We start from the raw sequence: 27378 nt of genomic DNA, 5'->3' as shown, positions 1-27378 counted from the left end.
GACAACTGTCTCAAAAGACATCAGTGAGCAGAAAGCTCAGAAAGCAAGAACCTGCCCTAAGACTAGGGCACATTTGCTATGCAATTCATCTTTCAAAACGTACCAGAAGATTTCAATAATCTCTGTAAAAGCATTACATTTTTGTTTTAACAAACTAGTACCAAGGCACGAGGCACTGTTACGGATTGAGCATTACATGATAACAGGTTGCCTTCCCCAGATCAACAGTTGTGTTCTTCCAGCTACGCACCGTGTCAGGAAATAACATGAATAGTAGCACTACATCCAACTTTGTCACCCTTATTAGCTTTAACACACACAAACATTCTGTTTGCTGTTTCTGGGTCACATGCTGTATCATGCAAGCCCTGCCGCAAATCCCTCACTTGGCCTCTTTGGATTCACAACTACTTGCTAACTTTCTTGACATCAGTAATGTGACACAAGCAAAGGTCCTCAAGGACCTAGTGGGTAATTAGAAGGTTATTAAAAGTAAACAACAAAGAAAGCATTAAGAGAATTTACAAAATCTGTGCTAAAATGGGACCTAGATATGACAGAAGGTCACGAGAAATAAAAGGAGAAGGAAGAAAAGTATTGTGACAGATAAGGGCCTCTTTGCTGTAACTTCTCACAGAGTGCACCCAGAAGATAAAGAGGAAAAAAGAAATGTCGAAATAAAGCACAAATTCAACTGTGACAGGACCCGATAACAGTGTGCTTTATTCCAGACACTTTCGATATCGGATTTAACACCATACCTTGAATATTATAATTTTTCCTAATCCCATTTAGCCAAATCCTCATTTTTAAAGACCCAAATCCATGCTTGCTATTCCACCTACATCCGTGCTGCTTTACAAAACCGTTCACTTCTCCCTTGTACATCACTCGAGTGCTTATTTTCATTTTTCAAAAACCCAAGCAGGCCTTCTTGTGCCTTCATGTTTAGATCATGTTATGAAATGCAACAACCGTCAGCTCAAAAAGAGAACTTGATAAAAACAATCCCTTGAAATTTTGAAGTCTGCCACCTAGTGGGCTTTTAAAATATAATTTCAAATTAGAAGATACCCCTTAGAAGCGTAGAAATTTCAGTTTTCAGATGCTTTGCCTTTTTTTTTTTTATGCTTTCCTTAGTTAGACTTAATCATTTACAAAACAAAAGACTACGTCAGAACCCCCTCAAATCTAAACATAAGTGCAACGAATCAGGCGTAGTTTTTCTAACATTTCTGCAATTGCGTACTTGAAATCCTAAAAGTGCAAGTAAGGCATACTCGAACACTGTGCCTCCTCATCAAAGAGGAGGATCTAAAATTTAAGATTCAAATCAATTCATAGGTGACTGACAGAAGCAGGAATTTGGAAACAAGGTTAACAGTGTCCAGAACTAATGGACATGGGATGTGATCCAAGTAACAGCACTGCTGTGAGAATCAGAAACCAGAAAACGTTACTCAGAAATTTGAGCAAATTGCTAAAATACCCCCAAACTGTGCTTTCATGATGACAGAAGAGCAGGTCACCACTGGAAGCTGGCTGAGCAATAAGGAGCAGGTATCACCCACCTCCAAAGTACACAGAGGTCTCTCCACAGAACGCACGGTTAATTTCCTAGCAGGAAATTGGTTGAAACAGCAATTTCACTATATTTCACTAGCATTTTACTTACAAAGTAAGTAAGAGCTGTAAAGGAATTTATTATGGATCACTGCTTCATCAACATGAAGGGCTGAAGGATTTTTTTTTCCCCACATCTCCTTAGTATTAGCCAAGGCAAGTCTATGAAAAGCAAGAATTTCACTGAAGGTAAAGGTAATCACTGTACAGAAAGGAAGAATAAAGCAACTGCTTCTTAGATTTTTAAGAGCATAGAGTACATAACATCCATATACTCAAAAAATAATGAGCCACTGCATGCAAATGCTGAACTTCCCAGTATAAGTATACAATTAAAAACTACCCGTGTGCTATTCAGTTTTACCCTGAATGAGCAAGAAGCCTTTAGTGGAGCATATATGCTGCCTCTGCATGCGATACGTTGCGTGGAATTTCAAACGAAAACCAGTCACGATAAACTGGAAGCAGAAATTACTTGTGTTAGGAGCTGTCCTCCTGTCACACAAAATATTCTCTTGGAAAACTGTTACGCAGTTGCAGAGGACAATACAAGATGTTCTCTATAAAGCAAAACCTCCACTCAGTCAAACAAAAAAGAACATGCTACAGGATAGTAGGAAGTTTCCTAGTGCTATATACAAAAAAAAAATGGTTGTAGCTTTGAAGAACCTTTTGAGACGTCCTGTTCACACAAGACTCACAACATTCCTCTTCATGTGAAGTAACACAGCAACTCACAGCTGCAAAGAATTGCTTCATAACACAAGCCACAGTCTCATGGCTGGTAGTAAATACTCTACTTCCATAGCAGGAACATCTCTCAAGCTTTAATAAATTACCAATTAGGTTCCAGCAGAAATACATGCACAACGGTGGAATTACAATTATTATATCTTTTATTTATTCAAATAAATAACAAGGTAAAAGGCTGTGATCAACATTCTCTTTTAACATAGAAGTGTATCGATGCCGGAATTACAGAGAAAATTCCATAGGGAGAAGACAGGGCAAGTCATCTTGTGCAGAACAAGCCCCACGTTTACTTCTCTAAAAATGTACCCTTCTGTATTATGATCTACCTCTTTACAAGAAGTTAGTTGTTAGTTAGAAGATTTGTTTGCAAACAGTTTTGAAGAAGGGTCAAGTCATATCTGACCACCTCAAACACCTCAGCAATCCAGTAGTTAAAATTTATATATCACGCACTGTGATCTTGATCATGCTTAAACTGACAAGAGTTCAGTGCTAAAATTAGTAAATATTGATCATTTAAATTCAAAATACTGGTATTTTATGGTCTCCAATAATATCCTTTAATTAAATTGATGTTGTATTTTGTTATACCAGTTTATTGTAACAGTCTTAATTGTTCCCTAAGAACATTAAGCAAATATGATTCCTTTTCTCAAAGGAAGAGGCTAAAATGAACTCAACAAAACTTTTGAATAATAAGAATTGCCATGCCACTCCACATTGCCATGTGACCTATTCAGAGCTGCAAAATTAATGGAAACAGTAAATCAACAATCATTTGTAATAGAAAAAAAAATCCTTTATACAGCATGAAATACAGTTTATATATTTTCAAGTGAGACTGTTTACAAAGGATGCATTTTACACTGCATGTTTTTTGATGTTAAAGCATATACATACAGAGAAAAGTACAGCCACAACCAACACACTTAAATACCTGTACAGTATTTACATTTTAACATACTTTACATAACTCCAAACCATCAGTATTATTTAGCTAGACACATTTCAAAATGGGGTGTAAAATGCTCACAGTTAACAATGGAAATTCAGTGTAAACGCTGCTTTCAGTTGCTTAGTAGTTCAGGTTCAAGTGTTAACTTTGTTCCATGCCAGCCATCAGCGACAAAGCTAAGGATTCCACTGTGAAGCAAACCATAAAAAAGTTAGTATTTGCAGTCTGCAAACATTCACTGCAATATTCAGCGTTGTAGTTTAAAAGGGAAGATACCAGTTTATTTTTTAAATTTTAACATTTCAGGATTTAAGATGGTAAGACGTTTAAAACTTTATGAATCTCTGACATTTCAGGCAACATATTGCCATTTTTGTTACCACCTCAAATAACTAATGGAAAACTGAAAAGAACTGTCAAGAAATGAGCTAACTGCCAAGAAATACTGATGTCTGTAAATAAAAAAATGAATAAAAGTTGGGGGGAGTTATGTGCAGTAAGCCATCCTCACGGACAGTTCTTACATACAAGCTCTTGTAGGCTAAACAGCGCTGATATAAGATATAAACCTCTCTTAGAAGCCCATCCTGCTTCCTTTTGTAAAGCACTGCTCTCAAAGAAGTAAGGTGAATATGTGTGTATATCCCAGCTAATTCCATTCAGAAGTTGTCCCCTTAACTCAAACTGGCATCAATTGGCAATTTAAGCTAATATCAGTATGCAAGTGGAAGCACAGCCACATCCTCCTCTGCTGTTTCTGTTTATGATGAAGCAACCTCCTACATGGATGGGCAGAGCCAAGGGCTCTGGGCAGCTACACCTAAGTCATCATAATACTAAAACTTTATTTGTTTAAGATGTATCACAACTGTCACCCAGCAACATCAGAAAGAATGCTTTTATATGCTCCCCAGGTCTTGGTTTCATTTATTCATGTAGAAGACTGCCTGTTACTCTCTTGGCTACATCAGTCATTTTCCTCAAGCAAAGAGGTAAACTGAAGGTAGCTGTCATAGAAAATAAAGTATGGTACACATACTCCAAAAATAATGATTGAATTTATTAAAAAGTAAGGCTTCACGCTTCCCTGAATACCTTTCACAAACTAAGTATTTTAAGATGTATGGACAGATTAAAATATATTCATAATAAAGCTTGTGCCCCAACAAGTATAGGTTTATGAAAAGCCTCATGTACTTACAGTGAGGAAAAGAGCCTCGACAGACAGCTTTGTTGAGGACAGTTACAAGAAACATGTGACAGTTTTTAAAATCAGATTCCATCTTCTCTATGGATTCCATCCTACAAAACAGTTTAACAGAGGTACACTTAACAGCTGAACAACTGTTATCTGCAAAATATAACCACAACTTCCCAGTGAATGACCAGAGTGCTCTTTGCACAGCAATCTGCCTTGAACTCACGATATTTCAGTTATGTCTGTGTATAACACTACGAGAAAACTCAGGCAATTTAGACAGGAGTGCCTGAGCGCTATCGCAATGGCATTAGGAATGATTTCTTTATCCCCCTAGAGATCTTTATATTTACTAGGACGAACTGTGTGGTTCCAACTGACAACAACTACTATTCCTATGATTCACTGGAATTTCAGCACAACCATCCATGGTCCCTATTGTTGGAGCAATATTCCCACTTCTCAAATAACATTTAATAAAGTAAGCATCTGGCTGCTTACAACTTCAAATCACAGCTAGGAAACTCCATCATGAACCAAACCCTTGAACCTCTCATTTTATCATGAGCAAACATAATTGAAAAGAAAACCCTCTTTGTTGCTATGCTCTACAATCTTTTCAAGACTTTACATTTAAAAGTTACGTATGAAGCACACTTTTAATTAGTAAATACTGAATATATACACTGACATCGGTGCACGAAACTTGCTATGTTCTATTTATTTTTCTATCTAAAACAAATTTCACTTTTTAAAAATAAACATCAATTAGCCTCTGGTATCTGTTAAGCTCTGGTATTAAACACTGAGCAAACTCTTGTTATTTCATGGGCAAAAAAAACTCAAAAGCACATTCTGAGCTGTGAAATCACAACCATGTAGAATTTTAGGTATGTATACTTACTTCCAAGCCCCCAAACCAGCCTGCCAACGGTCTGCAAACATCAGTACCAAATTTAACACTTTCATTATAGCTTCTTTCACAAAGCTAACCTAAAGTAACAATCAAACAAAAGGAACAGCAGTCAGAAATTCATTGTTAAGCATCATTTTCATTATTACGGATACAAAGGTATCCCATGCCATTTAATCTGATCTACAAAACACACTCTCCTAGGTACATGGCGAGTCTTCACATTTAAGATGTGTTTTGTATTTGCTCTCTCATTCATTTCTGTGATTATTTCGATGAGGACTAGTACAGACAGCACGTGGAATAGAAGGCTACAGCCTTGAATCTCCATTTCCTACCACACCAACATATACAATCCTCGTTACGTTTCCAAGTCTCGGTTTGTTCAAATCCCAACATCTTTTCTCTCAAAACCAAGTAAATTAAGTGAAACCCAGTGTAAAGAATTTCATTTTATCTTCTCTTCTCTCCTTCATAGAATTAGAGCTGAGACTTGCAAGAGAAACTGAATCACAGTGTTAACTCTGGATGAGCTACCATTTCCTTTAGGGGACCCATATACTGCTACATATGTATGAACTGCAAAACAGGCATCGTAGTACTAAACCATTTTCTTGTCCTGCTAACCTCAATGTACCAAATATTCCATTTTTTTTACACACCTTTTCTCTCAGCAGGCAGCGATCATGGATTGTAGATAGGTATCTGTAATGAATCTTTATCAACTGATCTAAATCTTTGGCTTCTTCTACCTGGTGCTGAAACTCCAAGCCCGTACTGTGAAGAATCTTAAGGAGAAGACCACAGTTATTAAATTCAGTGTTCCACACAAGTGCTTACAACTCTCTTTTAAGACTTTTTTTCAAGAGGGGGGGAGGGAGAGAGAGAGAGAGAGAGAGAGAGAGAGAGAGAGAGAGAGAGAGAGAGCCTATAATTGCTCCATTCATTTGCTCTGCCCTTTCCAATTGCATCTTTCAGGCTCAACCTCCCTACCACCAACACAGTAAAAACTTCAAGCTCTTCTCACAACTCAGTGACATTCTTCACTTAAATAAGAACATTGTCACAGCAGAAAGGCAGGCATAGTATCCCCAGAAGAGTTGATTTAGAGAATATTGATTTCATAAAAGATCAAAAAAGGCAATAGTAAAGCAGATATGAATCTAGAGGCATTACCTTTGTTTTTGAAAGGTTATACATACACATTTGGATCAGTACACTAGATATTTTTGAGAAGTATCAATTTAAATAAAAATGTCTTTCGGAATACTTTTGAAAGTATAATATCTCTTAAGAGATTTAACAGCTTAAAAAACATATTTTGACATGACTGCACGCTAGGAACATAACACTGGGAAAAACAACCAAAAAGAAAAGAACTAATTATATCAAAAGATTTGTCCGCATGAAGAACTTACAAAGTATTTTTAGAATTACTGATTTTAAATAGCCAAATAAATACTGATATATTTTTAAGTTCAAATCACTTTGTAGAATGGACATTAGAACACGATCTTGCTTTTTATTTGCACCTATTTGGTCTCAGTAGACAAAGAAAAAATAATACTGCATCTTCAGTTACAAGTTCTTAGTATAAATGAAAATTAAGATGTAAGACAAACCCTTGTCATGATGTAGTTGTGCAGACTGTTAACAAAATGCATAAGTTTCACTCTTAAGAGGAACATGCGATGTATTTGTTGTTTTATACTTTCTGTTTGCATTCCAAATAGAGGAAGTGTTCCGTGTTCTAATAAGGTTCCTTCCTTAACCTGTGAGTTTTCTGCAGCACTGACTAGTTCTAAAAAGAAAATGCAAAAGTATTTAAATGAAGCATTTATGAAGACAAACTGTGGCTAAAATGTAACTTGAAACTAATTTTTATTTCTTATTATTCTGTGTGACACAATTTTTTTCTTGCAATTCAGGTGTTTTATTAAAATATAGCAGCAATATATTGAAATAGTTTGAAAATATATCCACCATGCAATTTGATAAATACTAGAATAGGAAGTGCTATTTAAAAGCTATTTATGTGAAAGGAAAAACAAACAACTATATTAAAAATAAACGTGCATACTATCTCCACAATGGGGAAAATACTAGAACAAAAATATATACATAAAGTTTAAGTTTAAACAACAGAAAACTTTCAGGAAAATAATTAGTTAACTGATGCACGAAACATAGATGAAGCATCAACTTTATAATTTGTTTTTCTAGACAAGAATTTTCTAGGACAAGAACTTATATGGGAAAGGAAAAGCATAATCCAGTGAAGGAAGACACCAAGATATCTCTTTTTACAACCCTCAAATATTTAAATTATAGCTTCAAGTATCTATTCCTGTCTAGCTTACTGTTTCAATCTCAGAGTATTTTTTTTTTTCATTTTGTTTCCTTAATTTGTTTGCAAGATATTACTGATAAAACTTGGGCTATAAATAAAGCAAAACACCAGGGTGTGGTGGACAGACCTTTCAACAGCAAAGTCTGAAGAATGAAGCAAGTTTCAATATAAACTAACCAGACCTGAACCACAGAGACAACAGGAATGCATGGATAAACGGTATCATCCCTGATGCTGAAACAATGTGAAAAATATACCCTGCTTAATATATCTAATTTCTGAAACTAATATATCTAATTTCTGAAACTAATTCTGTATTTTACAGAATGAATCAAACTTCTAACTGGTTAATACTAGTTAAAACTGAAGAAGGCAGCAGACTATTTATACCCTTAGACCACAGAAAAAGTTTTTAGAGTATCTTTCACTGAAACAGTTTCTTACCATCAAATCGTAAAACATCTAGGCTATACTTGGCCCACTTTATTTGCAGCAAGAGCAGAAATACTTGATTGTAAATTTTTTGGCACTCTAAGCTTATAACTATATCCACAGGCCAAGGAACCTAAGAAGAGCAGAGGATAAGACAGAAAGACAAGGCAAAAAAAGTTAAGTCACTTTAACGCAACACTTCAGATCTGTTCTAGAATTAAAACCACTGCAATATTAATTTACTACACTTTACCTTATAACTTAATGTCAGGCCATCTAAGGTGTGGACAGGAAGTTTCTTCTTAGCTGTATCAACACTTTCAAATGATATAGACAACCTATGCAAAGAAAGAAGTGTTTTTATTGATGGTGATCTGTTTTAAATCACTGGCTACCTCCATCAGATATTTTTAATTTCTTATCATTAAATATCAATTGTCTAATTTAATTAGGTAGAGGTGTGTAGAAAGAAGGTTTAATGAAGCTCAAAGCTTCATTAAAACAGATGTTTGTAATGAATACACAATAATTAGCATTGACCTATGCAAGTGAAGTATTTTACTATGGGCAGATATGATAGAAACCATAACTAAAGTGTATTTTACAGGATTTTGCATTTTACCTTGAACTGTCCTCTGGATAACGTTGCCCTACCGCTTCTTGAAGTTGAACATTTAAGAAAGCAACATTCTGCCACGTTTCCTTTTCTCGTATTTTGTCAAAAATGGATGTATAGAAATCGTACATAGTATCACCAGCTTCAAGCAAGAAAAAGTTTCTCATTGCTTGCAAGTATTCTACAAGCCTAAACAGGGAAAGATACAACATTTTTGAAGGCTTAATCATACAAGCAAAATCAAATAGTTGCTACAGAACAAAACATTAGAACTCTTCATTGCAAAAATTCAGTATTGAAAAGAAATTCAATGCAATCCACACAAAATCCTATGCTTACCCCTCAGGCAGCCTTCAAGTACATTCAAATAAAACAAAATAATCATCCCATTATTTCTTATAAGTTTGAACAACACACTATCTTCAACAGAAGTGCTCATGGAGTTCAGCCTTCTTACAGGCTAGGCTATTCTCAAAGACAGCTTTAGCAATCCCATCCCTCTTTCTAAACAGAACTTAGGAAAGGAGATGCAATTTCAGGGAGAGTTCTGTGTAGTAAGGGACTTCAATATGGAGCTCCAAAAAGTGATCAAAGTGATTTTAACTACTTTATCAGAAACAAAGACTATAAAAATACATTAAGTCCTATAGGCAGATTAAAAGCACAGTGACTTCATTAAGTACTTTAGAGAGATTAAAAATCAGTGACTTATGATCACCTAAAATATAAAACGAATAGTCATTTTCACTTTATGTAGTAAAAAAAAAAAAAAGCAAAAACACAGTAATATTGTTTCGTATAATACAAATGTTATACTACTGCAATTGAATCTCATATTAAATAAATATATTCTGGCCTCCTAAAATTTGCCTTCCAGTTCCAAACAGCAACACTATTAAAAATACGATCTGAAACAACTTCTCTATTAAACAACCGCTCAAGACAAACAATGGTTTTGCTGTCGATTCAAGTTAGACCAAAGCTTCACTCACAACAATGTTAAATCTCCCTTTCTTATACATAGGGCCGCTCCTTGATAGGGAAGGTCTCCTCACAGACAATGACATAGGCAAAGCAGAGACACTTAACGCCTTCTTTGCCTCTGTCTTCAATGCCGATGATGGGCTTCGGGACCCAGGGTGCCCTGAGCTAGAGGACCGGGACAGTGGGGATGACAAACTCCCAACTGACCCTGAACGTGTGCGGGATCTGCTACTCCACCTGGATCCCTACAAGTCCATGGGTCCGGATGGGATTCATCCCCAGGTACTGAAAGAGCTGGCGGACGTCATCGCGGAACCTCTCTCAATTATTTTTCAACGATCCTGGGAGTCTGGAGAGGTCCCGGTAGACTGGAAGCTGGCAAATGTTGTGCCGATTTTCAAGAAGGGTCAGAAAGAAGACCCTAGCAATTACAGGCCTGTCAGTCTCACATCAGTGCCTGGTAAAATCATGGAGAAGATGGTTCTCGAACTTATTGAGGCGCACCTGGGGGACAAAGCAGTCATTGGTCCCAGCCAGCATGGGTTTGTGAAGGGTAGGTCCTGCCTAACTAACCTGATTTCCTTTTATGATAAGATCACCCGTATGGTGGACCAAGGGAAACCAGCTGATGTGATTTTTTTGGATTTCAGCAAGGCTTTTGACACGGTTTCCCATAGGATCCTACTGGACAAAATGTCCACCATACAGCTAAATAAAAACATCATACGATGGGTGAGCAATTGGCTAACGGGCAGGGCCCAAAGGGTTATGGTGAATGGCGCTGCGTCAGGCTGGCAGGCGGTCACTAGTGGGGTCCCTCAAGGCTCCATTTTAGGGCCGGTACTTTTCAATATTTTTATAAACGATCTGGATGTAGGAATAGAAGGTATTTTGAGCAAGTTTGCTGATGACACCAAACTTGGAGGAGTTGTGGACTCGAATGAGGGTGGAAAGGCCTTGCAGAGGGATCTGGATAGGTTGGAGAGCTGGGCGATCGCCAACCGCATGAAGTTCAATAAGAGCAAGTGCCGGGTCCTGCACCTGGGACAGGGAAACCCTGGCTGCACGTACAGACTGTGCGATGAGACGCTGGAGAGCAGCCTAGAAGAGAGGGATCTGGGGGTCGTGGTAGACAGCAAGTTGAATATGAGCCGGCAGTGTGCCCTGGCAGCCAGGAGGGCCAACCGTGTCCTGGGGTGCATCAAGCAGGGCATCACTAGTAGGTCGAGGGAGGTGATTGTCCCGCTCTACTCTGCGCTGGTGCGGCCTCACCTCGAGTACTGTGTGCAGTTCTGGGCACCACAGTATAAAAAGGACATGAAACTGTTGGAGAGTGTCCAGAGGAGGGCTACGAAGATGGTGAAAGGCCTGGAGGGGAAGACGTACGAGGAACGGCTGAGGGCACTGGGCCTGTTCAGCCTGGAGAAGAGGAGGCTGAGGGGAGACCTCATCGCAGTCTACAACTTCCTCGTAAGGGGGTGTCGAGAGGCAGGAGACCTTTTCTCCATTAACACCAGCGACAGGACCCGCGGGAACGGGGTTAAGCTGAGGCAGGGGAAGTTTAGGTTTGACATCAGGAGGGGGTTCTTCACAGAGAGAGTGGTTGCACACTGGAACAGGCTCCCCAGGGAAGTGGTCACTGCACCGAGCCTGACTGAATTTAAGAAGAGATTGGACTGTGCACTTAGTCACATGGTCTGAACTTTTGGGTAGACCTGTGCGGTGTCAAGAGTTGGACTTGATGATCCTTAAGGGTCCCTTCCAACTCAGGATATTCTATGATTCTATGATTCTTTGTTAATGATTTTCTTGGTAATTAACAAATTGCAGAAGAAATACAACACACTTTGAGGCTTTTCAATCAAAATCTTTAAAATAAGAATTATGTTTTTGGTATGTAGCATATCACTGGTAAATAGAAATGGTGAGGGAAACTGATTTACTTTCTTACCTATAATCCTTCTTTAAAGTTTGCATCAGATTACCACAGCATTCCAGGTACTGCTTGTCTATGTGAGGATAAAGGCAAGACCTCAAAGTCAACTCAAAGGTCTGGCAGGTGACCGATTCCGAGGATCTATCCACACAAACGTCCCCACCAGTAAACTTCTCGTGGAAGTCGCTCTGTTCCAAATATAATCTTCAAAATAAACACACTACTTAGGGAAGAAGGCACATAATTCCTACAATATATAAAAATGTCATACCTTTGAAAATCTTACTCGAAATTGGAGCTTCTACTCTACAAAAAAATACTGCAGAATAAAAGCTGGTTTGTAACTGTTAATTGCAACTGTTATATTAAAAGATTACAGTTATATAGCTATATAATTATATAATATTACAGTTACGTGAGATAGTGATATTATAACTAAGCCATTTCTAGTTAGTTTCAACACATAATGACCAGGCATAAGAGCATGAAAAAGAACAGTGCACTGTAATCACAAAGGAATAAATAATAATCAAACACTGAAATAACAACATCAGGTTCAAACAGATTAATAAACCCTTTATCATTATCAACTTTTTAAATTATGTTACGCATATGGAGTAGCCAGACGAACTGCCAGGTAAAGAAAAAAAGGCACAAATCCAGATTTTGCCTGAGACACCTTAAATATGGGATACTTGTATTATCTTTAATATTATTCCATGGGAAGAGTGCGTCTGTGGGCAGCCTACATCCAGTAAGTAGAGTTATTTTGTCACAGAAAAAAAAAATTATAACAATTTTTGAAAATCTGCTCAGTAGCTGAATCAACTGTAAGAGGAAGCCTGCTTCATTGCAGATACCGACTGGATGAGTCAGACATTGAAATAAACTTACTGTCAATTTTAACAACCAGATTAGTCCCAATGAACAAGAGAAGTAATAGAGTCTTATCTACTCTTAATTATGATTTCTTTAAAACAAACTCCTTCTAAGACTGAACTGAAAGCACGTGATTGATAGCTGGTATTTAGCAAATCCATAAATAGCTATTTCTTATTTGCAATGACAAAAAGGAAAGATGTTTAGAGTTAGCCTTTCCTGCTAATTCTCAAGACATCTTTAATCTGTGTGACTTCCCTCTTTATGAAGAATAACAATGTTTATGCAGTAAACAAGAATTTTGCAAGGCTTTTAAATTTTCTAACACCACAAAGCTGCATTTTTCAAAGAATACACACCAAGTATTTTGAAGACAAATTTCAAGCAAGCACATTTGAAGTTTAGATTTCATAGCTGCATTCGCTACTAAAACACTTATCTGTGTGCTAAAAAGGTTATGAAAAAGATTATTCCCTCTCTATGCTAACAGACGTCAATAGGAGATTCCTCACTGATTTTAATTGTTTTTCTTTAACTAAGCACACGTGTAGTGTTTATTTAGACTCTGCCACTGATTATCAGCATTCTTTACTGTGCTTGCTTTTTTACTGCAGCAGCAATAAAAATTTGGGTTTACCAAATATCACTAAGTAGAACACTGCTCTCAACAACACCGCAGGAAGATCCTTCTTAGCAAGTGGTTGTTTACTTACCTAGCAAAATTAATAGCCAGCAGTGGGTCATGGACATCATCCAGTTCCAAGTGTCTTTCTGCTATAGATTGCATCTTTATCAGGCTCTGCTTTGTGGCCTGCTGTTCTGTAATAATATCTGGAACAGACTCTTCCCCATGCCGCAGGCGAGACTGCACTGATTCCAAGAACAGCGTATACAAACTCTTTCTTTCAGCATCTAAATTGGGCAACACATTTCATGGTGAGACTTTATTCTAGAAAATAACAGCACCACCACTCAAGAAGAACTGTGGAATCTAGTATTTTCTTGATATATTTTAGCAAACTACATTTTGGCCATTATTCAAGAAAGTACTCAAGTACATAGTTAGAACCAAGTATTGCCAAATTAGGAAGTCTAATGCTTAAAGTCAGGTATAAGTTCAAATGCATTGCTCATCAGAGACTGTCAGAGAACTTCTTCCTCCGATCGCAAAAGCAATTAATTCTTAGCACCTAAACAGCCCTGCAGCCTTTACTAGAAAAAATTACATTCTCACATCAAAGAGGGACAACAAGCCTAGAGAGATTCCAAAATAATTTAATCTCTATTAAACATACAGAAACTGAGTTAAACAAAAAATGTATTTTGACTCTTCTGAAAAAGCAACATTGGTTATACTGCTGTGTCCTTTTACAATCATTCAAAAAATTCCTAAATATAAAAATTTATAAAAATGTCAATATATCTTTCTTCTAATTATTAGTATGCTGCTTTTTTAAAGAAGTTCTGTGTGCTATCTCAGAATTATTCAATTACTTAGTAATGAAAAGCAACTACTTATTAAACCAAAACAGTTTTACTGTTGGAACACAAAAACTGTTTTTGTCTGTCTCATAACAAATTAAATGTGCTTTGAAAGCATATGAAAACAAGCTTAAGAAAGCAATATTGGAAGCCATAAAAAGGGAAGGGAATGCTCAATCTTCGTTTGCTTTGTTCTTGTTACTTGTTTGCCCTGGAAGATGGTTTTCAATTAGACGTGAAGTTACAAACCATGATACTGACACATAACAAGGACAGTTACATTATTCTAAAGCTGCAGAAAAACAGTTACATAGAATACACCCATGCTACTGGATACCCTACAGCATGGTATTTGACAAAGTGCCACCTCACCCCTCGATGCAGCCTGCTGCGGAGAGCCATCTTTGCATTGAAGATTCTTCAACAGCTGCATGGATTTTCCAGCCATGATGATTTGCTTCAGCACAGGTTTCAGAAAAGAGACCATAGTGTGTTGCCTGCTTGAAGGGGCTTGGTCACTGCCAGAACTGGCACTGGCATTATCACTCATCTTCTCTTCATTCTCTGTCTTTTCTGACACACTATATAATGTGTACGTAGCATACCAAAAATCCCTATGATTAACTGGAACATTTTTGTTTCTGCAAAGAAATAAAAAGCTGTTGAATATTTCCTTTTAAAAAAGATGAATATACATACAAGTAAGTTTCATCTTTGCTCTATACTTTGCCCTTCTTTTAGGGTAATCAGGAAGCACATCCATAGCATATAAAATAAGTTCATATCATAAACTATCCAGACACTTCTAGAAAGGCTTATAGCTTTAACGGAATAAAGAATCAATTCACAGCAGATTAAAAAAAAAAACAACAAAAAACACAACACACCTAACTAACCAAATCCCCTAAACAAGGCAGATAATTATAATTAAATTTGTGTGGGAAATTAATTACCCACAGTGCTACGCATAACAATTACTAGTGACTGACAGGCAGATTTATTTAGTACATAAAACCCACAGAGAAGCAAGTAGTACTAGGAATGCTGAAATATTCCAGAGTAGGTGAAACTCAATTCTTAGTCCACTTTGCTCTTTTGTGCTGTTTATGTATCACATGCACAGTTTAGTCTTTGAAGTTACTTGGAAAGTAACCGAAATCATGTAATTAAAAGCAAAGCTCAAATATAAGTAGGATTGGAAATCACCCATTATTAGTTATGAAAACACAACTATAGAATGACAGAAAGAAAAGTCAAGTAGGATGCAATAAGGTTTTTTGAGTTCTCAACTACTACGGATTTCTTCATAATAATGAATTATTGAAAAATTAAAATAATTTCTATTCCAGAACAATACCTGGTATGGATCAAAATCTAAGGTAATTTCCCTAATGGGAAATCTGAAGCAATCCATAATAGAATGATTAAGAAACAAATTCTACTCAAGTGAAATAATAAACATGAAACCCTATTTTTACTGTCCCCATTTACTTCCTAGGCTCTACAGCAGGTTTTGTATTCATACTTGCACAGCATTAGGTGGGTCCAGTATCAGTATCCCTACCTCTGAATGATAAATTCCTTTGCAGGATCAAACAAATTACCATGGACTATCCATTCATCCACTGTCTGTAAGTAGGGCCTCACAGTCTCAACCCAGAGAGAGAACAGAAGGGACACCTGAATTTAAAGGAAAAAGAAGAAAGTAGCTGAATGTTTTTTTTAGTATTACAAGCAATAAGGCAAAGTCTAACCTGTTAGTTGTGCTATCCTAAGTTTATAAGAAATACGTAACTATCCTTAAAGATTTTTAAAGATAAAATATTGTACTAAAAATTACAGCTTTAGCACTCTTGATGGCAGCACTGATTGTGCAAGGTTCCCCATATGCCTTTTGTCATTAGGATTAGACCCGAACAGCAACTTTCATTATTTTCACTCTTACATCCCTTATGCTGTAACTGATAGTCACAAAACATGTTGTGGTTTTGTAATGCAGAAAACAGGAAAACGAAAGTACACAATGGTATCTACTACATTTTCACTAGTATAATCAGCAAGTTAATGTAAAACCCAAACCCTACATTTCAACACTAACTGAATTATGCACCTGTAGAAATAACACAAGGGGAAAGCTACTCCAAAGCTCCTTCTTTTGTAACAGCTCTCTGGCCTCTGATTCCCCATAGTTGCTCCCCTCAGTCCCCAAAACACACTGCTGCTCATCTCCTCATAAATCTTACTTTGTCCAGGTTGAATGAACTCTTCTCAGAGAACAGTAATTTATTATGACTACCAAATCTGCCCCCTACCCCCAGTAGCTGTAAGCTAGCAAACTCACACCCCAGAAAGAAATTTAAGATATCAAATATTCTAGCATGAGAAAATGATTTCCCCTACCGTTTGCTCAGATGCTTCTCCAACACTGTCATATTCCAGAATAGCTTTGTAGAGAGTATTAAGCAGATGGGATGCTCGTACAACATTTCTAGTGTCAGGTGGAACTTCTGCTACTCCTGTGCTAAAAACTTTGTGAAGTACCTTTAGTTGTGCCAGCCGGGGAGACAGCTTATCTATCACTATTGAAAGTGTGACTGTTTTGTCTGAGGGGAGGAAGAAAAGAAAATGTATAAAGGCACATCCAGCAGAAAATCATATTCTGGCAATGCTATTCATGAGCTTTTAAAATGCAGCATAGCATCTTCCACAGTTTCAAAACATATTTGCATAATGTTTTGTGTGCTTCCCTCTTATAAAATGTACTTGTGTGCCTATTTCCTATGCACTGTACCTTTGTTGATGATGCATTTTTCAATTTCGGTAAGTTCTTCTTTAAAGCTAATGAAATATTTATATAATGCCCACATAAAAGCTTGGTAGGTTCTGAATGGGGCTTCAGTAGTTTTCTTTGGAGTGGAAACAGTTCCATGCATTACATTTTCCGGGCTGTGTCCCATCACTTCATCAATAAACTTCTGTAGTCTGAACACAACTTGACCATATGCTGCTATCTGCTCCAGTACAGACCTTAGGCAATTCTAGAAAAAAAATGTATTTTTTAGAATCATCTAATAATAAATTGTATTTTATAAAGCATAACAATTAAATCCCAAGATATTTCTATGAATTAAAATATAATGAAATTTTGCCATCTCTATCAGTTTATCACATTTTCACATACTGGAACAGCTCATTCTGTTTTATTAAGTCAGGCACGTTTTGACTAAATTAAGAACAATTACAGAAACATCATTTTTCCACAAGCAGTTTAGTTTCCTATTCCCCAAAAATTGCATCTTCCTATTGACAGATACTCAGCTGAGATTCAGGAACAACTTACATGGGTTAAATGAGTTACAATAATATCGTTGCGCACAGCCACTTTGCCATCATTCAATTGAAATATGAAAAGCTTTTTCACTCCTGAAAGTAGCCTTGAAAAGAAATGAAAAGAGTAATGCTTTTTCACCCCTTAATGGACTCAATTATATAATTAATAACAGGATTAGCTCTCCCTACCATTTCCTTTTTTCAAATGAAAGGGGACCACAGATCCACTACAATGCTACCGGTGCTCTAAGTTGTTGCTACAAGAACAATAAAACACTGACACCAGGCAAGCATAACCTAAAATTCCTTTCCAGCTGAGGTATTTTTCAATAATGGGATGAGTCAAACCTACTTTGTAAAAAATGGACACAGTACTAAAATCCCTATGGGCAGGATAAGAACAAGTTGGTTCTTAACAGTTAGATTTGAGGAATCAGAAGATACAAGAAGCAGTAAGCTACTTTCTTCTTTGTGAACCTGAATGGCTAGATAAATGCTAGCAGCATTTTTTCTTGTCAGCAACACTGGAAGCTAAACACTCAGTAATAATTCTTTCATCAGGTAAAACTTCAAAGATTAATCTGTTATTTCCTTGAATGAGGATAGTCAAGCACTAGAAATTAAAATGCAGGTTTTGATGCTGCTCTTACCAAAGAGTTTCCCGTATAACCTGAGTTTCAGTGACTAGTGTTCTCTCTTCTGGCACATACAAAGGATCGCTGGCGTACAAGTGGTGGTCCCTTGTAAAACATGAAATGAAAGTGATTTAAGGGTGAAATTACAGATGAATAATCTGAAAGTAAGGATGAAGCAATATTATTAAGGCTCGGTCCTGCTGTAATTATATCTGGGTAGACATGATGCTCATGCAGACATTTTAAGTATACAAACAATAATATTTTTTTTCATACCATTAAGCAAAATACTATGGAAAGCACTCAAATACCATGTACATAACAAGACAAACCATTAAGCAAATACACAAATTATTGAATCCGAGTTTTTTGGGGGTAAGCTTTTTTTGTTTGTTTTGTTTTTTATTCTTGACCTGTGACTACTTACTATTTCGTTCTCAATGCCATGAAAAGTTATGGAGTTAACTCTTTCTTTCAAAGTACTAAGCTAAAAAGTAACATACCAATTTCTCTAACCCATATCACAAAATTCATACTTTTTCCAAAAAGTTTGCTTAAGGACTGAAAGCTTTCACTAGCAACTAAGAACTTTTCCCTATGATCCCGTGTTGCACAATTCTTCCAAAATATTTTTCACGTTTTAGTAAAGTATGCAATAATTATTTGCATCCGTAGTATTTTGAGTCGTTAGTATTATCAATGGCAATATTTATGTAATCATGTTAAAAATTCAATAATCCAGATTAATACTGTTTATTTATCACACATCTGCTAACAGAACTTCATAAGAGAAGTAGTATTGCTTTATTTATGTTACTGATTTCCTAATATCGACTGTAAACTTTGGTTCGTAACTGGCAATATAACTGACACTAAAATAAATTTAACTTCTTGATTATGAGATTCATTAAATTAAGAAACCAAAGACAAATCTAATGGTCTGTATTCATGCAGTACTGATCCTTCAGAATTTGAAGGAAAGATGATCAGGCATTAGTTTTTGTTTTTTTTTATTTAATTAAACAACCTTCTCATTTTCTTTCCAACACCACAGAGGATGTTGGAATGTTTTTTCCCCCATAAAAGCACTGTTTAAGATTAACCTTTTAAGCAAGATACCAAAAATAAACCACAAGTTAAATTTTAGGGAATTCGTAATTTCCAGGACCACTTACAACCCACTTACATTAGTTCCACAGAGACCTTCAGAAGGGTCCACCCAAACAAAATTCCAACAGTAACATCTGCTTCTTTGAAAAAGGAAAACTCTCTTTCTTATAATGACAAAAGTAATAAAAACTACATACAAGGAAAATAAATTATTAAAAAAAAAGCTCGTTTGTTTATCTTATTAATTTGTACCCTTTTAACTAAATTATGTTTTTCCCTAAATCAGCAGAAACTATACTACCTTTTCACTTTAATGGTCAAGATGCTTCATAAAGTCATTATTTAAAATTATATGCCACTAAGGAATATGTAGGTGGTATTGTTTTCTTACCAGACCGCAGCCAGGTTGGAATGCAAGTGCAAACTATGTGAAAAACGAGGAGCTCTTCCGGTCCAGTACTGAGGAACTACATGCTGCTCCAGCCAACTGCGGGCATCAGGTTCACCAACTGTGAAAACATTGGATAGTGAGTGGGGTATTTCTATTTGTTTGAGAAATGCTTATAAAAACACAGGAGAAGTTATTAATAAGCCTATGCACTCAGCTGCAGAAGCACAGATCTTTTGAAATAAATCACAAATTACAGCTACTTCTCTGTGCTCACTTGCATGATACCATCATGCAGAAGTTATGTGACACAGAGACACAGACATATCTTATCTCCTGAAAGTTAAGGAGAAGTCCTAGAAAATAAACTCAGACATTTATATAGTTTTCAATCCTTTGTCACAGAATGTGCTTCAGGCAATTGTTAAACAATGTATACAAAACTTAAGCTGACTTAAACATAAGCTGACTTAAAAAAATAAAGTGCCAAATATTTTTAGCTTTTTCTCTTTGTTCCTTCTTACTATTCATTCAGTACATTACCTAAAAATGTTTTTCTCTTAAATGTGATTATCAAGAAAACTATACCTAACCCTAGTTATATAGCTACTGATTATAAGCCTTATGAATATTACAGTCTATTTATACAAGGTATTTTGTGTCCTAAATTATTCTATGCAAAAATATACAGCTACAGTTAATATTGCCTGAAGCTATTCAAGAGTAAGCCAACTGGTGTTTGAATGACAGAACTGATTTTTCAAAAATGTTTCATATCTACAACTGAGTCAACTGTCTGTTGTCAATCACATTATTTCAGTATTCTGATACTTTAAAATAAAAAAATTACATTATATCCATAAAACTGCATGTTACATTTACTGTATAAGTTCTCATTTCTATCTTAGAATATTTCCACACAAATAAGCAGAAGCCCTCTCCATTAGTATCAACAGAAATCAAATCAAGCCTTCCATGTTGTTACTTTACTGTTAAAAATTAAGCAAGTGGCAGTGCCAGTAAGGTGCATCTTTAAATTACAATTCTAGGTCTAACAGTAGCTCAACTAAATAATAAAAAAGTAGCATTAGCTTGTTAAATTTGAGCACATATGATTATAAGAACTACAGTTTAATCTAACCTTTCCAGGAAACATTAGGTACTGTTTTCTTGTTTGGATCTTGGTCTTCTAAAGGTGTCCTGTCCACTTGAATACCCGAGTCCTCCCTACTCAAAGGCTGAGTATCTTCCTCCTCTTCACTTTCTCCAGACCAATCCTAGCAAGTGTAACAAAATCCAGTATAATAGGCAGATCTATATTCAGTTTCTATTGATCTGTGAAGCTGAACATAACCTATTATTTGTTTTCACTATAAAGCCAATTCACAACACTAAAACTAATGTAACTGTCTCCCAGAGTTTAAGTGGTTTAAGTTATATTAACAATAAGGCTGCATGTCTGAGGTGGAAGAAGCATTTGTTTTTATCTGCAAGGAAATCAAACACAATTGGTCTTAGGTATAGCATAAAGCACATGCTACTGAATTTGTGCAACATATTCCACGTGCCCACAATCACACAAGAGAAGGCTCCGACAACGCTGCTGTGCTGTTCAAAGTTATCAGGAGAACGTCTCCTGAGACTCAAAAATGTGACATCAACTCCTGAACTTCCTCTACTCCCTACTTAGTGCCATACTGGTTACTTCTCACAATATTGGTAAGCTTCTAAATTCCAGAAGCCTATGTTACCATGATCAGGGAAATCCACATATATTCTATTAATTTCAGCTAGTACTGCGAAATTATTACTTGAGAATCTGCTGTTGTCCTGATCTCCTCTTGTCATTATACATCCTATGTTGGTGCTAAAACATTGTCATACCCCTCCATACCAGGGACAGCATCTGGTTAAGCCTTGCAATTGCCTGTTAATTAGGAGAGAGGTCAGAAGAATACACTGGCTGCCAAAGGAAAGCTTTTTTTTTTTTTTCCTCCAAAAAACCTTTCAGGGGAATTAGAGCTTGAGAGTGGAAGCACGTTTAACTGCAGAACTACAGGAAGTTCTGATTAGGAGCAGGCAGAAGGGTCAGCAGAAAGGGCCAGCTTAGTTGCTGAACTAAGTCAGAACAGGGTCAAGAACAAAAGCACTTGCATTATTGATACTCTGCTTGAGTCTGTGTGTATTTCACGGTATTAAGTTAGAAGCAGCACAGTAGGGAATCCTGTGAGAATTGATCTAACATAGCACAGAAGCCAGGGCAACTCAACCAGATACATTAAAACAGTTTATACGCTTACTTTTTTTTTACCTTAAGAAATTACTTACCGGTGAATCCGCACCTGGGCCAAGGTAAATTTCTTCTCCTTCCAACAAATACTTTCCCCAATCAAATTCTTCTTCCTTTTCTAGAAGTATAAATAAGAAAAATATTAAGTATCACATAACTCTGTCTTCTTTAAAAACATTTCCAAAGTTATAATTACCTTTTTACTCTAAAACAAAAGGCATTCCCATCCATTTCAGGTTACACCACCACTCCTTTAACAAGGTTATACACTTTCAACGCAACACACAAACTGTGGTAATGACCACGTATATTCTTTATTTATTCATTCTCAATTCTTTTGTTTGTACACTCAAAATATGCAGCAAAGCGTCCCACCAGCATATTTATCTCTACTACATACACTACCCTACACTTCATTCCTGGAAAAACATGCAAGGATGCAACATATTACTTATTGTAACTCATCTCATTTAGCTTGGCAGAGACATTCTGAATTTGTAATTTGCCGATGCACAAGCATACTGGACTGTAACCAACAATAAAGCAAGGGTCATCTTACTCTCCGAAAAAAAAAAAGACACCACATATCAATGACGTGATGTGTAATACTTTAAAAAATAACAAGTCACACTTACAATATATTATCTGAAACATGAAGCTTACTCAACTGTAATTAGTGCTGTTTGAGATAACCTCTTCATATTCACATTCCTGGAAGGGGCTGAAAGTGCATTCAAAACACCGCCGAGGGAATGTGCAGAGATCATTCAAAAAGGAATCTTAAGATGCAAGATTTTCTTTAGGTTAGTCTGAAATATTCTTCTTTCGGTCTATGATACAACACTGTAAATAAATGGGGGATGGTATCCACTCACACTTAAGCACAAGCCTCATTTTTAGGCACTGAGTGAAACAGTCCTACTCTGGAATGCAGGCAACTGGGATCTCCCTCTGGAAACCTTCCAAGGCATTTAGCTTTCCTTGACTACATTGGGAACATAGGAATTTATATTACCAGAGCTGTTTCAACAGACCTCCTATTAAGGTGCAAGACAGAGACTGAGGACAGAAACCAGTTGTCTGCCTTTGAGTGTGTAAGCTGCTGAATAGGTAGAGAACATTAGTAAGTGACAGCAGTACAAGGCAGAAACAGTTCCCAAGGTGCTTTCCTAACTGGAAAGCTTAATTATGCAATGTAACATAAATGGGGTAGGAAAGGCTATTTGCAGGCTACATAAAATGTATAAATCATAAAAAAGACAATCAATAATGCATCTCGATGTGAAGGAGATAATAAAATGGAGAGGAAAAATGGCCTTCTTATCAGACTGCATTAATTGAGCGTATCTTTAACTAGCAACACAAAAAAAGCTGTAAACTTACCTGTCTCTTTTTGTCTTGGTTTTTCCACATAGGTGGTGTTGGATGGAGAATCAGACAAACATAACAGAAGAGACAGTATGGAATAGTGTGTATCTGTCTTTAAAACACATTAAAAAAAAAACAAGTCAATAAGAGGACTAAATGATTTTGGTTAGGAACAAATTCAGCCTATTAACTGTAGGAATGCTCTGCATTAATTCCTGCGGAGACTGGCGTTATGGTCTATTTCCTGATACCTGCTTAGAGCACAACCACTGCTATCAGGAGTTTTTTTTCTTTGGCCTTATTCTGACTTTCCACAGCTCTTCAGCAGACCATTTGAAATGGTCAACAGCCAGATGGATTTCTGCTATCTACCTCCTTTAAGAAAATAACTTTTTCAAGTCTTACAATACTTGGAACATTCAAGTATAAAGTGCTTGTGTGGGCTTTCAATTTTATTTGACTCTCAAAACAAGAACTAAAGGTACTTACTTAAAAATCTAGAGTACATACAGCACAATAAGTCAAGATATGTGTACGTTATTGAGGGCTCAAGAGCTGAAGAAACTTCCAGTTTTCAAAGGCCAAATTCATTATTAAACTATCGCACTAGAAAATGTCCAAGTGAGACAACTTTCACCATTTCCATCCAGACCGCATCCTAAACAGATTTGAAGCGAAGTGTACCAAAGGCAAAACACACACATGGTCTCAACAAAGAAGCTATGGGACAGGAACACTCCATTTGGGAGTACTAAAACCAAAAATTGCAGTCTTGTTACTTAAGTGCAAGAACTTCTGTTCAGCTACTGTTTTAGAACAGACAGGAATTCAGCTGCAACACCTGTATAATGTTGACTGCTAAATGTCTGCTCTGCAGCAAAAAGATTACCTTTAAGTCATCCAACTGTGCATGCTGAAACCCTGAAAAAACAATAAACCTATTTCTAAAACAAATGGGAAAACTACAACCCTGCAAATCCATAACTTGAACAGCAACTGCAAACCTCACTGTTTAGCCACCAAAAATTTCCAACTCAACATTACAACACAAGCCCGCTTTATGAGTGTAAACGCAAGGGTGGTGGAAAAAAGAAGGAAACTGAGGCATACATACTTTTGTTTCTTCAACATTTGGGAGTGGTGAGTTCAGAAACTTTTCTGTTAGTCTCTTCCAGCTTGCAGCTTTTCCAAGGTCAGAATGAACTATCAATTTTTCATGTATTCTAACGAAAAAAAAGTTTCAATAACACTTCAAGAAAGTTAACTCCTTGATTATTAGTCCATAAACATGAAACTCACCCTTCTATTGTCCTCTCTACTTTATGACTGTTCACATCCAGAAAACGGTGAAACCTGTGTAAGAAATCTGTATCAGAATAAGTTTGAAAAGGCAACTTATGTAAGGAAGAAAATAAAGCTGATTTACATACATGATGACAACTTCATTTTCTTAATATATTTTCCTTTTAATAAAGCATGCTTAGTTCTGCAACGTCATTAAACATCAACAGAATTTAATCTCCGCGCCTCTGATCTCAGCAAGGATTAACTACAATTGACCTTAAAGATGGAAAAATTGAATGCAGATTACGGTTAAGCAGCAATTTCAACTGAATGGAAAATTACTGCTGTAACAGCAAAGCAAGCAATTAAAATGTGTCGTCAGTTAAGTCAAGCAGAACAAGGAGATGAAGAACGCTATTGTCAAAGGCATCTGTGTCAAACACACAAAAATCATCTGGGACTTGCACCACCAGCACAGGCAGAACATCCACAAGGGAAGGCCTGTAAAACCCAAAAGAAGCTCCCTTAAAAATGGCAAAGGAGGGTGCCTAGAAGAAAAGAGAGCCTAATCAGTACACAGGAAGGTAAAACAAAGGTATGTGAATTAAAAAATAAATAACTTGTAAAAGGCACAATAGACTTTGAAAAAGAAATTAAAATAGGAGTAAGTTTCTTTGTGTATATATATATATATATCAGTTATACAGACAGAGAAACCACAAAGTGGGACTTGACAGCAGTGAGCACCAGGTACCCAATACACAGGCCCTCGAACCCAGCCTAATATTCTGCCTCAGTTTCCATCAACAATGGGAACAAAACCAGTGAGAGAACTCGTATGGCGGCAGAGAGAAATGAAAACTAACTGCATCTGAGTCAGGGGGGTGAAAGTCAAGTTCAACAGCCTGAATTTAGACAGACAACCCAGAATCACCTCCAAGCGTCACAGCAACGAACTGGAAAACGAAACTGCAGGCCTGGCAGCGAGGATTTTAGCAAGCATGTGATGCTTCTGTAGCAAGGAAGCACTGCATGTGATGTTAGAATACGTTACAGCAAATATTTGTGGTGAATAAGAAGAAGCTGTGGCAGACAGCAGGGACAGCACCAGCCCTGCCCTCTGCCCTCCCCCTTCCCCTCCTGTCCCTCCCCAGCGGCTCGGGGCGGACCTGAAGTTGGACCACGCGAAATCCAGCGCCGTCTGGAACCGCTCCAGCTCCGTCTCCGCCTCCTGCTCGGTCCCCGTGTCCCGCGGCGGCTCCTTGCCGCCGTGCAGCCCGGTGATGCTGCGCACCAGGGCGCGGACAGCCCGCTCCTGCTCCTGCTCGAAGCGGCTGCGGCGGCCGGGCGAGGCGGGGGCCGCCATGGCGGCGGCTGAGGGGATGAGGCGGGGGGGGGGGCGGGAAGCGCCTGCGGGAGGCGCCACAGAGCCGCCCGCAGCGCCTCTCGCGAGATTTCGCGGCGACTTCTCGCGAGAGCTCTCCCTGTCCCTCAGGGTGAGGCGGGAGGGGGAAGCTGCCCTCGGTGGGGCGCGGGTTCGCGGCCCCTGTCCACCGTTCTGGCGGCGGGGTGCTCGCTGGGATTTTGTCTCTTTTGCTCCTCTTTCGTGGTGAAGAAAAAGAGCCTTGCTCTTCACCACGGAAGCATTTAAAACGGCACAACCAATGGGGGTTGCAAGTGATCAAATCAGCAGCACAAAAATGTCCTTTTTAAAATAAATGGTGTCACACTTGTTAAATTCTGTTGCTATGCTTTGTGTATTTTTTAAAGGGAGTTTCTTTCTAAGGCCTTTCTTCTGTAAAAACACAATAGTCTGTATAATTTCATATTCCTAACAACAGTAAAATTGAATCATTAAGGTTGGAAAAGCCCTCCAAGATCATCTGGTCTGATCACCCCCCACCACCACCACTGTAACCCACTAACCCATGTCCCCAAGCACCACGTCCAACCTCTCCTTGAACACCCCCAGGGGCGGTGACCCCACCAGCCCCCTGGGCAACCCGTCCCGATGCCTGACTGCTCTTTCTGAGAAGAAATGTCTCCTCATTGCCAACCTGAACCTCCCCTGGGGCAACTTGAGGCCATTACAGAATCACAGAATCACAGAACTGTAGGGGTTGGAAGGGACCTCTAAAGATCATTCGGTCTAACCCCCCTGACAAAGCAAGTTCCTCAGAGCAGGCTGCCCAGGTAGGCGTCCAGACAGGCCTTGAATATCTCCAGAGAAGGAAACTCCACAACCTCCCTGGGCAGCCTGTCCCAGTGCTCCGTCACCCGCACCATGAAGTTCTTTCGCATGTCAATGTGGAACTTCCTGTGCTCTGACATGCAGCCATTGCCCCTTGTCCTGTCCCCACAAACCACTGAAAAGAGGTTGGCCAAATCTCTCTGTCTCCCACACCTCAGGGATTTATAGCAATTGATGAGATCCCCTCTCAGTCTTCTCTTCTCCAGGCTGAACAGACCCAGGTCTCTCAGCCTTTCCTCATAAGGAAGATGCTCCAGGCCCCTTATCATCTTTGTGGCCCTCTGCTGGACTCTTTCCAGGAGATCCCTGTCTTTCTTGTACCGGGGAGCCCAGAACTGGACACAGTACTCCAGGTGAGGCCTGACCAGGGCAGAGTAGAGGGGGAGGATCACCTCCCTTGACCTGCTGGCCACGCTCCTTTTAATGCACGCCAGGATCCCATTAGCCCTCTTGGCCACAAGGGCACAGTGCTGGCTCATGGTCAGCCTGTCGTCCACCAGGACCCCCAGGTCCTTCTCCTCAGAGCTCCTCTCCAGCAGGTCGTCCCCCAGCCTGGACTGATACTTTAGGTTGTTCCTTCCCAGGTGCAGGACTCTACACT

General features: G+C 38.0%; 1 protein-coding gene across 2 annotated transcripts; it reads right to left on the bottom strand.

The window, feature by feature from the left end:
• Positions 1–2501: 2501 nt before the first annotated feature.
• Positions 2502–25946, bottom strand: TUBGCP5 (tubulin gamma complex component 5). Of its 2 annotated transcripts, XM_072030467.1 has the most exons (24): positions 25696–25946; positions 24542–24595; positions 24357–24465; positions 23258–23354; positions 22543–22653; positions 21913–21992; positions 20726–20861; positions 19588–19705; positions 18102–18191; positions 17462–17555; positions 16913–17159; positions 16522–16724; positions 15686–15801; positions 14494–14762; positions 13353–13551; positions 11776–11964; positions 8847–9029; positions 8478–8562; positions 8237–8357; positions 7065–7243; positions 6105–6230; positions 5434–5522; positions 4533–4633; positions 2502–3519 (listed from the first exon to the last, which is right to left on the bottom strand). In XM_072030467.1, exons 1-24 carry the CDS (start codon positions 25890–25892, stop codon positions 3473–3475), a joined length of 3240 nt encoding a protein of 1079 aa, XP_071886568.1. In that variant the 5' UTR covers positions 25893–25946; the 3' UTR covers positions 2502–3472. The 2 variants fall into 2 exon arrangements, with proteins under 2 accessions (XP_071886568.1, XP_071886571.1); XM_072030470.1 differs by lacking the exon at positions 22543–22653 and having other exon boundaries at positions 25696–25945.
• Between the last annotated feature and the right edge of the window lie 1432 nt (positions 25947–27378).

Source organism: Anas platyrhynchos, chromosome 1, assembly GCF_047663525.1.
Source record: "Anas platyrhynchos isolate ZD024472 breed Pekin duck chromosome 1, IASCAAS_PekinDuck_T2T, whole genome shotgun sequence".
In the NCBI taxonomy this organism is placed as follows: domain Eukaryota; kingdom Metazoa; phylum Chordata; class Aves; order Anseriformes; family Anatidae; genus Anas; species Anas platyrhynchos.
The sequence above is the reverse complement of the archived record's forward strand: the minus strand, read 5'-3'. Positions and strand labels throughout refer to the sequence as shown.

Coding starts and splice junctions, on each gene's coding strand:
- TUBGCP5 (XM_072030467.1), bottom strand. CDS start 25,892: ATGGCGGCCCCCGCCTCGCCCGGCCGCCGCAGCCGCTTCGAGCAGGAG. Junction 17,160..17,461: donor TTGTAACTCATTTAACCCAT/GTAAGTTGTTCC, acceptor TTTTTTTTCTAG/AATTGCCTAAGGTCTGTACT. Junction 11,965..13,352: donor CTGGCTATTAATTTTGCTAG/GTAAGTAAACAA, acceptor TTTATTTTGAAG/ATTATATTTGGAACAGAGCG.